Source organism: Tigriopus californicus, chromosome 12 (assembly GCF_007210705.1).
Source record: "Tigriopus californicus strain San Diego chromosome 12, Tcal_SD_v2.1, whole genome shotgun sequence".
NCBI lineage: Eukaryota > Metazoa > Arthropoda > Copepoda > Harpacticoida > Harpacticidae > Tigriopus > Tigriopus californicus.
The window spans coordinates 5,935,730-5,947,703 of NC_081451.1; the positions used below are offsets into that span (position 1 = coordinate 5,935,730).

The 11,974-nt window shown below is 39.7% G+C and overlaps 2 protein-coding genes across 2 annotated transcripts; both read left to right on the plus strand.

The window, feature by feature from the left end:
* Positions 1-273: 273 nt before the first annotated feature.
* LOC131892275 (uncharacterized) lies at positions 274-918 on the plus strand. The gene is made up of 2 exons (XM_059242079.1): positions 274-504; positions 658-918. The coding sequence occupies exons 1-2, from the start codon at positions 434-436 to the stop codon at positions 911-913; spliced, it is 327 nt and encodes a 108-aa protein (XP_059098062.1). The 5' UTR covers positions 274-433; the 3' UTR covers positions 914-918.
* A 2,255-nt stretch (positions 919-3,173) lies between these two features.
* On the plus strand, positions 3,174-5,411 carry LOC131891784 (uncharacterized). The gene is made up of 3 exons (XM_059241446.1): positions 3,174-4,179; positions 4,483-4,648; positions 4,735-5,411. The coding sequence occupies exons 1-3, from the start codon at positions 4,053-4,055 to the stop codon at positions 4,973-4,975; spliced, it is 534 nt and encodes a 177-aa protein (XP_059097429.1). The 5' UTR covers positions 3,174-4,052; the 3' UTR covers positions 4,976-5,411.
* Positions 5,412-11,974: the final 6,563 nt, after the last annotated feature.

Sequence of the window (11,974 nt, forward strand, 5' to 3'; positions counted from 1 at the left end):
CGCAATCAAGTGACATCATTAGCGGATCACTTCGGCGATGATACAGAATGGAATTGTGAATGATTCCATCGATCGAAAGCGCGGCAAAAAAGCCCGCGTAGAATTGAGAGCGCTCCCATTAAAAGCTTACCGTCGTTCACGGGAGCAAGCTGTAGCTGCGTCGGTCAAATTCCCTTCCAATGGAACAACGGAGCCCCTATATAAGGGGAGATTAGCGAGTCTGTGTTACTATCATCCTATCATTGATACTGTAAGGAACTCAAATGCGAAGAACCATGTCTCCCTTGAATAATATCAATGACGGAAATAACCAAGGAGGTCCCGCCCAGGTCCAAGTGGAGGTGGCCAACAACAGCAACGGGTAAATCAACCACCTGTCATTTGCCCAAATTGCAAAAAGCGACTCTCCGAGCGAAGCGCCCTCACCCGACATATGAAGGTCCATGACAGCACCACTAAAATATTCCGATGCATGGTGTGCCACAAGAACGACCAGCGACAAAAGTAAGTGTGGATAATTTGATATCATGTCATGTATGTATTATTGTGATTTAGATCAAACCTGGATGCACAACCATCGAATGTGGGATACCGATAGATACTCATTTTAGAATCGTCAGGCACCCAGTTCAGCAACCATTTTCTCTCGACTTTTAGATCAAACTGGAGGCAACATGTGGCCACGCACATCGGCCAGGAGATCCCTCCTGACGTATTCGAAGCCTTGGACCATGAAACCAAGGCCATTCTGACCGGAACACATGAACGGATGAAGCGAGGATTCTTTGAGCAACGATTGACCAAAGCTGAAGCCAAAAGGCCAAAAGGGCCAAAACAGCTCGAAGTTCCAAGCAAGAATTGTCGTTTGAAGAACTTTGGTATCCCATATGTGAATGGCGAGAATAAATGCTGAAAAAAATGATTTTCACTGTGCGGTCAAGCATTTGGCTTGCGTCAAAATTAATGTTAGCTTTAGTGTCTCAATTTGAATAATTACTTGGTACCAAGTTGTCCTAAATGAGATCAAAATAGAAATCTTTAATTTCTTTTCGAAATTTGTTGAAAAATAAACTTCCTCTAATGATGACATAAGCAGTGATTAATTTGTTGTCCAAGTTTGCTCAATATTAAGTCAATGCCTAATCACAGCTTAAATGAGGAGCGAAAAGAGTTGTCCAGACGTTGAATCTTAATCAGGATGATCTGAAACAGCTAGAGTGGATTAGTTTGGGGTTTGACGGTTGAGATGAAAAGAGTCGATAGTTTTACTGCACGTACGATCTGGTGACATTCAGTATTACAAAAATACACACTCACTATTACCTTGAGTTGACTCTGAGACGGGTGCTCCCAATTGTCAACGTCGGCTAAACTCTCGTTCAAATGCTCAGTTACTCGCGTGAGAATCTCACGAGTACTTTTGGAATTTTCAATTGAGCCATTCTCGGCCCTAATTGGCAATTCCCAGGGGCAGTCATTTTTGTATGATCAGGTTTTGTTTGCACTTTGAATGGACAACTCGCGGGGAAATAACACCTCAATGCTGATAGTTTGAGATATTGAGTGTAATAGACAAGTGGCTTGTTTAGGATGTAACGACAAATTAGCATGTTTATTTGTTTGCTTTATCAAAGAATGTTTAACACACGATCGTTGGATGATAAGAGGGCAATTGCCCATGAAAGCCATCGAAAATTACCGATTTAATAAATAAATCCATGAGGGCAAATTGACAGCCGGAATTTATCCGATAAAAGACTAGCAAGCTTATTCGGAAAAAAGGGCGCACTTGTTTTGATCCATTTGAAGAACAACCATCACCCATCGATGCGCATTGATGGAGTGGTTATCTTTGCATACATGTCCTACAGCAACATGTCAAGCAATAATTTAACAAAAATGATGTTCATAAAATTCATTTTCATTGGATAGCCATTTGGATGGATCAGGCAATATCCAAGAGCAAGCTAGCAAGCCAATCAATGAATTGAGAATACCTATTGCCTATAGTATGCCTAAGCATTTCCATAGTAAGTAAAACAGATGTCATATGAAAGAATTCTAGAACAACAAAATAGAAGAATAGAAGATGTGATTCACGAGATTAAATGTTGAAAATTGATTTCCACTTGCGCTCAAGCGTATAGCTTTGACTAAAATGAATTGTATAGGTTTTTAATTGATTGCAGGGTGTTGGTTCAGTTTGTATTGCATTTTTTTGTCAAATTCCACTCGTGTATTGGCAGGGTAACCACTTGATTGATAGTAAAAGAGGAAGAACAAACGAGTGGACTTCTTGAAGCTTTCTTCAAACCACAGAAGGTCGGCGTCTGGCAAGGATCCAAATTCAGTGGGTTTCAGTGTGGCAACAAGCGTACAAAGAAGGAATGGCACCCAGCTTTTATATGGCATGTGTGTTTTCTCTGATGGTGCTGATTCTGGTTCTGATCGCGTTGAAGTGATCCTTGTTGTGCTGCAGAAATGGATAGTCGTTTCGCATCAGTAGAGGCATTGGGTTCATTCTAAGTTACGACCAGTTTCCTGGTTGAAGGTCTTCAATTTTGAGTAAAAAACCATGTTGTTAGGGTAAACACTTATATAGACGAAAGCGATCTCAGACTTTCAGGCGAGTGGCAGAACTTCAAAAGAACAACTTTGCTGTTGGCAAATATTATGGTTTTACTTTCCAAACACACATACACACACACACACAATACATAATTCACCTGGAGGAATTCCTGGATTGGATCTGACAGGCCTGTATAGCGATCATGGGCTGGGTATGGCTCTTCAACACTGATTACTGGACACCTATATATATAATGTACATGAAAAATTAGAAGGCAAGGTTTTGAATCTGAAATATTTCAATTTGGACCCTGGTCAATTCCCAATTGAAAAGCAATGAATACAAGTGTACTGGAGGTCAACCTTGATCCCTGTTATTCCTTTGCCATTGTGCTACATTTTCTGTGGGAGACCAATATCAGAAATGTGCATATGGTGTTCAGGTCTGTTTCCTTTGAAGCACCCTATTGTCATCCAAAATTTTGAACCAATTCGATTGGAAAACCCACAATATCTTAGTCTAATGAGTTCATGATATAACAATATTTTACGTAGATTTGAATGGTTCTTTCACATTCATCTTTAAATAATTTTGCATGTTACATTGCAGATTGACCAATAAAATCATCGAAACTCTCTTTTGTCATCTCCAACCACCGGCCAGGTTTGATGTCAACGAAAATCTGTGGCATGATTGCCGCGCGCCTTTGTCAGATTCTCCAGCTGACGTCGTCGTTAGAAGAAAGCTTGTAAGAAGGCTAAAGCTACTTTGCTGCAGAATTCGGCGTAGGCTAGTCAGCCGGCTGGCTTATGCAAGTGCGCCGGTGAAGCACGCGCGTAGGCTACCTAGGCTGCCTAGGCTACGGCACCTCACCAGCCAAAGCTAACGCTATGAAAGAACCAGCGTGTTCTATAAGTTCTTCATTTCACGAATATCCTCCCACCATCCAACAAGTAGTTTTCCGTTTGCTTCCATTGATTTTGAATTTGCCACCTCGACAAATACGATTTCTCCCTGTTGTCCTGGCAATCATTAGATTCGTTTGCCTCTCATTTAGTGTGTCACCACCTTCATTCTAGTTTCAGTTTCATCACTTTCCAATAACGTCTGAACATGGCTCTTATTGAAACCCTTATTTGCCGTTCTGATCAACCAGGCCAGAGCAGCGTCCTTGGCATTTTGGAAGACTCGCCAGAATGAACCTGAAACCCACTCGGATGGGCAAAGAGGCGTGGATCGGGAGCAAGGAGAAGAACCGGATCAGACCTCCTCAGCGCAATTCCCTACCCTCCATTCCTTGCTTTACTCGCCACAATTCTGGACGCAAGCTTTACTTGCCATCAATTACCTGAGCACATGGAGTACGTTGGACGATCAAAATGTGGCCCAAGATGATCTGGTCCCCTTGGTTCGACCCTGGTCAGATCATCAAGTACATGATCTGCTTGGACAATTGGTCCCTGACCCAGTGGTTGCCGCCCAAATGGCCCCCCTTCCCGAAGAGCCTGTGGAACCTCTCAATAACAAGGAAGTGCCCGATTACATTGTTGAGGGGACGATACGAGCTCAAAGGAAGAATTCAAACAGCTCCGTTTTCTACGTGGTAAATGGTAAGGTTTAGTTTTAGGAAAAATTCTTCCAACTAATTATTTTTTTAGAGACAATCAAAATTTGTAGATACTCCATTTTTAGCTCTAAATGAAGCTGACAATACGATAGCTGTTCGACATTTAGAAAAATCCACTTTTTGGCCGTGAAACGTGAAATGTATGAAACACATTAGGACTAGTTATTTTTAAGTTAACATGGGGACAAATATCGTTACCACAGAAAAAAAATTATAGCAAATAAGTATCGTGAACGATTGTAGTTTGAAAAACTCATTGACATCATTCCTTCCGTTTCCTTCCCAGATCAAGACCAAATCATCGTCAACCAAGAGACGAACAGGCCAAAAGTTATTTGTTACAAATGCTTCAAGGAATTGCAAGATGAACACTCCATTTATCGGCATTTGCAAATCCACGACAAGTCCAACCGTCACCAATGCCCCATCTGTGCCAGTAGTCACGTTCAAAGGTGAGTTTATTCGGATTTCCATCTGGAACGAGCTATCAATCTCTTTTATTCAATTTTGACACTCTGTTGATTTGTTCTCATTTCAGATACAATTTGAGGATCCATATGGAGACCCACATTGGGATGGACGTGCCTCAGGAAATCAAGGACACTTTGCCCCACGATTTCCGGGGCATTATCGACGGCGATCCGGATATTATCAACCCTGAAAAGTTTCAAAAGAAACTTGCCCGAGCCTTGAAGAAGAGGATCAAGACCACTACTTGCATCGAAACTATTCAAAGTCTTCAAAGCAAGCTATTATCCTTGGAACATGGGAAGGCGTGATAATAAAATGGAATGACCAATTTGGTGCTTGACTGATTACATTCAATTACGGATAGCACGATCTAGAATGATTAGGAAGCAAAAGGCCAAAAATAGTATGTTTTTACATATTTCAATAGTCAATTTTGATGAAAATATGCGACTCAAAATGATCAAGCAATTCTTTTCACAAATGTTGCTCTTTGCCCAGGTTTTTGATATTTTGAATCCAACCCTGTCATTTTGATTCGCTGCAAGATATCCTAATTAAAGAATCCATATTCCCTTTGCAACCCTTCATGTTGACCACTTTGATTTTTTGAAATTCCCGTACTCCAAAGGAAACTTTTAGACGCTAACCAGATCTACAGACTGGAAACCAAAAACTGATGCGGGACATGAATCTGCCTAACGGAATTTGGAAATGGACGATGTAATGGCTGGCTTCGCTGGCGGGGCGAAGGGCCCTCCCCACCGATCCTAGCACCCCAAACCCAAAAACAATTTCAAGCATCCGGTAGATAAGAAACTATTTAACAAAATAATTACTTATCATGTGCCAGAGATACTACGAGAACACACCGGTTTGTTATCAACCAGATCGTTCATGTAAATGGAGAAGAAAAAGGGACCAAGCATGGTTCCTTGAGGAATTTCAGACGACACACTTTGCCAATATGAAGAGACCCCATCTTAAGTAACTCGTTGGGCACACTCTAACAGCCAATGATTAGTCTATCTCCACGTCAAAATATTTTTGGAAAAAGATTTGGAAATGTTGGCTAACATGGCTTTACAGATGTTGCAAGCTAAATAACAGTATATATTTGGTATTTAACATTATGAGTCTACGACATGAAGAAACAAAGAAATAACAAGAATGACGTTCGTGGGTTTATAGGGGGGTTAAGAACGAACGTCATTCTTGTTATTTCTTTGTTTCTTCAAGTATCGTGGTTAGATCTTGATGAATTAAATCAAGCACTACGTATACATCAACCAAGATCTAGATCGAGCACTCCATACGTACTCTTGTCCAATACACTCAATATCTAACAATGGGGATTGAGGTGTTATTTGAACTGAGAGCTGAGATGAAATCATGTTTAGAAATGCAAATCCAATGAGCCCTGCTTCTCGCAAAAAGACGTTTTTTTAAATATCCGCTCGAGTCGTCCATTCAAACTGCAGACCAATCCTGATCTACTGTAAAAGGGCGTCTGCCCCTGGGAGTTGTCAATTAGGGCTGGGATTGGCACAGTTGACAATTCCGAAAGTACTTGTGGGATCTTTACGTGATCAACAGAACATTCAACGAGTGATATGCCAACAATGGCAATTGGGAGCCCCGTCTTGTGGCACACTGTCCGCTAGAATGTTTTGGTGCTGGCGTTTTGGATTTTCAGGTGGCTGATCTGTTTATTAGTGGAAAATTGGGTAGATGAAAGATAGTGTGGACTTCTTTGTCCTTGACCCAGTTCCACCTTGTCTTGGCTGATGCTTCTTTGGTCCTTAATTAATGGGCGGCAAATTGATAGTTCCAATTTTCCTCTTACTAGTCCGCTTCATTCTCCTGTGCCTCATAACACATCATCCTTGAGAATTAAACAGGGATAAAGCGATAACAACAGTCCAAACAAACAAGACTGCAACAATATCTTAGAAGTACGTAAGTATTTGCTGCTAAAGTCAATATTGAGGGAAAGGACCTGAAATGGCCACCCTCTTCGACATTTCCTAGAATTTGCTAATATTTGTTGTGCTTGTTAAGTAATTTTCGTATTTGTATGACCCAAAAAGGTGAAACCATTAAAACCAACAGAATTAAGTGTAAAAGCCATTGCGCTTTTTAATTTACCCACCATCAACGGGGATAGCATCTATGTAACTGATTAAGGCGTCTACAGGACACCTTGCATGATATTAAATATGCAGTTTTTTCAAGCTGCATTTTTTGAAGTGACTGAAGCAACTGACTTGAAATTCTTAAAACACGTATTGATTCATTAGTTGTTGCCTTTCTGTTATTACATAATCTGCTAAACCCAACAAATTTGAAATATTTTGTGCAATGATTACGAATGGTGTCGACTCAAATTTTCTCAAGCTGAATTTTATACGGCAATCATTACCTTGATATCTTCAAAAGCCATCTTGCGTGCCAAAATCATTATTTAGCAAGATTCATGATTGAAATATCTTGCTGACCTGGCTTATTATACTGATAGTTTCGATGTTTCCCAAGTGATGGAGGACATTTTGGGTAATCACTTCAATCCGGTTTGAGGATTGAAGTAGGAGTTGTGCTGGGGCGAGTTTTTCGCAATCTGAGTCTTTTTGTTCGACTTGAGCACAATGAAAGACTAAATGGAGTCCTCTGCTGGACTGGAGTCTCTTGCCGATTTCGCCCCAGCACTACTCCAATTTCCATCCTCAAACCGGATTCGGTCTCGGTTTTCCATCCTAGTCTAAAGCTGCCCCTATTCAAGACCAATGGCCCTTCCCGTTATCAAGTAATTTGATCAACTGAAATATCGCGTTCACTAATTATGCCCGGCTGACCATTTTTGCCTATTTCATCGATCATGTTTTTTTTCTCTGATTCGTCTCGTCTGGTGGTTCAGAAATAAAAACGACGACATAAACTTAGCCTCTTTTCCATACCGTTGTTAGGACGGTACAACATAATGTGACTTTGTTCTTGATACTCTTTGTCACTTATTGCAACTTTTGACTCATTTTGGGAAATTTCATATTATTCAATAGAATTTAATGCGAGTATCCTTTTCAATTGATAATTTCTTATTGTTTGTATTGTTCTCATTCTAGGCCTAGAACTTCTTTATACAATATCACCAAAGTTGTTCTTTATCATTTTACGGGTTGGATAAATGCAATTTGCACAGTCTATTTTCGGTGCATAATAATATGAGTCTACGAGATATGCCCAATAATGGCTGTCTCGTTATTTCTTTGTTTCTTTAAGTTTCGCGAAAGGACAATTTACTGGACGTCAAAAACCGTCCGAAACCACGATGATCAATTCAGATATCAAAAAGTGTCTTTTTTATGGGGGCTCGGCACACAAGCAAGCAGCCTTGCAGCCTGGCCACGCATTGGAAATGTCGAAAACAAATGAGTTGAAAGTCGGAGATGGCAAAAAATGAAATAGGTCGACTCTTCGAGGCTTCATTGACAATGTTAGTGAAGAAAATGAAACCAAGAGATGAGTCACTCTGTACGAGTGTCTTTACACACTTTTCATCTCGCAGCATAGTAAGCATCAAGGTAAACTGCTTTGCTCCCATCGATTTGACGTTATTGTTGGACTTTTATGCGCGAATCGGTCCTCTCAGTTTCATTTTGTGATTTTTGTGATATTGAAAATCGACATCAATTTGTTGGGAAATTGAAACCGGGGTATTTTGGGGCAAAAAACGATGAAATCTGGTCCACTAAATCCCATGTAACTAAGTAGTGATTAATAGATGACGTCATAATTTGTTTTCAAGAGCTAAATAAGTGTGTTCCCAATTTTGCATTGAGTAGGGTTTTGGAAAATTCTAATCTTCATAATGTTTTAAACATGTAAGTTTTTCATGTGGGCTAGAATTCCATAAAGCAACAAAATCCATGGAATTCTAGCCCACATTAAAAAACTTACAAGTTGTTTCCCATGATTTCTGAGTTAGAAAAATGCCAAGATGTGTTTGGAATTTTTTCTGGAAACTAGATAGAGCCTGTGAACGCCATTAAAAACAGTTTACAATCTTCTTGACGGGAAAGGTTTGGTGATCTAACAAAAGTGGCTGGTCCTTGATTTGCTCAAGGACTTTTGGAAATATGGATTTCCCGCCAAATCGGCCTGCTTCTTGGTCATACCAACTCTGAGTCACTTTTCGAATTAAAGTAATGAAATAAGAAAGGTATATCTATCCTATTAATGGTAGATCATGGTATATCATTTAGTTGTAAAGTGGTTTGTTTATGTTGACAGAAGCTTATGTAGCTGCCCAAGAGCAGGCCGAAAATTCGAATTTTATCTATTGTTTACTGCATAACTTTGAGCATGTCTCCTGAGTTCCCCAAGCATAGGTTTCGGCTCCAATTTGGCCAATTACATCTATCTAACCAGATCTTATGGTCGTATCAAGTGCTTGTTTGGAATAAAGTGTACGGTTTGGGAGATACGAAATTCTAGAAGTCTGCGGTTTGGGGTACACATTAAAAAACGGCTTGGCGTCCTCCCATAGAGCACACTATCGCTTAAAACTTAACAATTTAGCATCTAGTAAATAGAATCGTCGAAGAGAGAACGCTAGTAGATTAGATTTTAATTCTTAGCAAGTCTGCCGAAGAGGCGCGGAGGGCACAAGAAAATAATAAACATCTGCAAACGAATAAATAGCGGGTGCTACCTAAGCAAAAACCAAAATTGCCCTTACCAAGAGATTTCAAATAGAGATATCACAGTGAAAATAAACCAAACCCTTTGAATACACGTATTTATCAAAAGTTTATTGCAAATTAACTTGTTGAAACATAACCAATTTTCATCCATTTCAGTAGCGTTCCTTGCTGGGCAGTTGATTCTCATTCCGCAGATCCAAGAGGCAAATTTGGCTGGAGACTTGTTCCGTTTAATTGTTTGATAAGTTTGATTATCCCTTAAACTGGAACCTCCTAAAAAAGACTGTAACTCGCCACTCACTATGTAATAGACGGGACTTTGAGGTTCTTCCTACGAATTCGTATTGGCTCCACATCAATGTCCTCGTGCTCTTCGTCGTTCAAGATTATCAACCGATATGAGGGGGCCAATAAGATATTAAGATATGATCTTGAAAGAATGGGTAGTTCCTTTTTTTCTTACCGCGAGGAGATGAAATAATGTCACTGGGCCGTTCGGCCACTCTTAATCGGCTTGGACTAGCTTGAACCGTTACTTGTATTTTTTTCCTTTTTTTTAGCTCTACCGGGGTCTTAATCTTGAATGTAATCATTTTGAATCAAAAAAAGAACTCTTTGGCACACTTTTCATTCAAAAAAGTATTTATTACTTAACTGAAAAGGTTGTGAGAGTCAAGTACGTTAAACGTGTTAAAATGGCAGAACTGATTATCAGAGTGAGCTTGGCTTTGCCGCTGCGAAAGTAGGAGCCACAGACGAGCTGGCTAGTAGATTTAACAACTAGAGCTGAAGATGCCGATATTACAACATAGGACAAAATACGACATTAAAATTTAAGCTTAAAAAAATTAAATACGACCAAATTCTAATCAAATTCGTACTTATGGTTATGACTAGAGTCGTAAAAAATAGTCGATTAAATTTGGCAAAATAGCGGCTAAAAAAAGCGGGGAGAGATGGCAAGACAGTTCGGAAAGTAGTTGATTAAATATGCGGAAAATAAGACTTGAGTGATGTATTTCTAGAGTTTTAGGTACAAGAAGCTAGATTACCAATTTAAAACCTCTAGACATTAAACAAACCTCAACGGGCCCAAAAAGGTAGCTAATTTGGAAATTGCTTTCTTAAAACTTCCAAATCGAACAATCTTCCCCTCAATCTGGTCAACCTGAAGAAATTGTTAGCAAATTATCTGGAAGTTATTAATGCTAATGTGAAGCTTTCCTTGAATATCAGGTTCAAATGGCCTTGGAGATTAGGCTTCAATACATCAGAAAAGGAGAGCGAGACATGGCTAGGTGTCCGGGCGGGCAAGGCGTTGTTTTGCCCGTAATAGCAGGTCTACGCCGTGCAGCTTTGCGCTTTGTTCGGACAACTCTAGCCATGGAGTATGCCCTAACTCACCCTGGTTTGAAACATCACAACGTGATCTGGAAGTCTGCCAAGCAGGAACGTTCGAACGAAAATAGACAAAATGTGAAAAATGGACGGAATGTGTGAAAACGGCAAAAAATGTGGAAAAAGTCAAATAAACCCTAAAAAGTCGAATAGACCCTAAAAAGTCGGAAAAAGTGTTAAAAAAGCTATTCGACTATTTTTTACTGTTCTAGTTATGACAAACCAACTAAAACTCAAAAACGCGTCATTGAATTGTAGTGTCAGCAACGAATGGAATGGGATTCTACAATGGCCAGAACCTCAGATTGATCACATTCCTGAGTGGACATCAAACCTGGCAGGTGGTTGGAGATGACAAAAGAGAGAGTTTCGCTGATTTGATTGGCCGATCTGAATATTAACAGGGAAAACTATTTCAAGTTTCAGATAATGAATGCGAAAGAACGATTCAAATCTAAAACAATCTTATGTCACGAACACATTAGAGTACTGTATATTAAAAGTTTTCCAATCAAATTGGTTCAAACTTTTGGATGGCAATAAGGTGCTTCAAAGGAAACGGAACTAAACACCATCTCAACTTATCCTTGACGTGTTTTTGAAAACATCCTTGAAAACATCTCGAAGGAAAACCCACGGGTTCGATTTATGAACAATGGAAAGTATGAAGCATGCAATTATTTTTTGGATGGATTCGTCCACCTAGGATCTCGACATCAATTTAAAAATGATCTTTTCACACCTTCTCAAGTATTGTTGACATTTACAAATGGAAGATGCACCACGAAATAGTTCGAATCTCCTCATGGAAAACATTAGACGCTAGCTACACCCACAGACGGAGAGACTATCTGATACTAGAGATAAAACTGCCTTTCCGAATTTGGGTTTGGATATGGACGATGTGATGACTATTTTCTCTGGCTGGGCGAGAAGCACCCTCCGCCAATAGCACCCCAAGTGAATATGATAATATACTTACGTAATACGTTGTTAATGGCGAGTACGAACTTTTTCTTAGAACTTGACTGTACGCTCTTGCAATCTTTTTTAAATGATAATGTAGGTTATTGTTGCAGTTGTCTTAGATTAAGATTTTAACACCTTTCAAAGTATGCAATACACTAAAATTGAAAGAAAGCGAGGTACGGATCCGTATTATCGCAATCTTTTGCATCAATTAAAAGTAAGATAAAAAATACACGCTTTTTT

What these genes read in the sequence shown, in the direction of transcription:
- LOC131892275 (XM_059242079.1), top strand. Translation starts at nt 434, where the DNA reads ATGAAGGTCCATGACAGCACCACTAAAATATTCCGATGCATGGTGTGC. An exon ending in AAGAACGACCAGCGACAAAA is followed by an intron (nt 505 to 657) that starts GTAAGTGTGGAT and finishes CTCGACTTTTAG; the next exon opens with ATCAAACTGGAGGCAACATG.
- LOC131891784 (XM_059241446.1), top strand. Translation starts at nt 4,053, where the DNA reads ATGGCCCCCCTTCCCGAAGAGCCTGTGGAACCTCTCAATAACAAGGAA. An exon ending in CGTTTTCTACGTGGTAAATG is followed by an intron (nt 4,180 to 4,482) that starts GTAAGGTTTAGT and finishes TTTCCTTCCCAG; the next exon opens with ATCAAGACCAAATCATCGTC. An exon ending in GCCAGTAGTCACGTTCAAAG is followed by an intron (nt 4,649 to 4,734) that starts GTGAGTTTATTC and finishes TTCTCATTTCAG; the next exon opens with ATACAATTTGAGGATCCATA.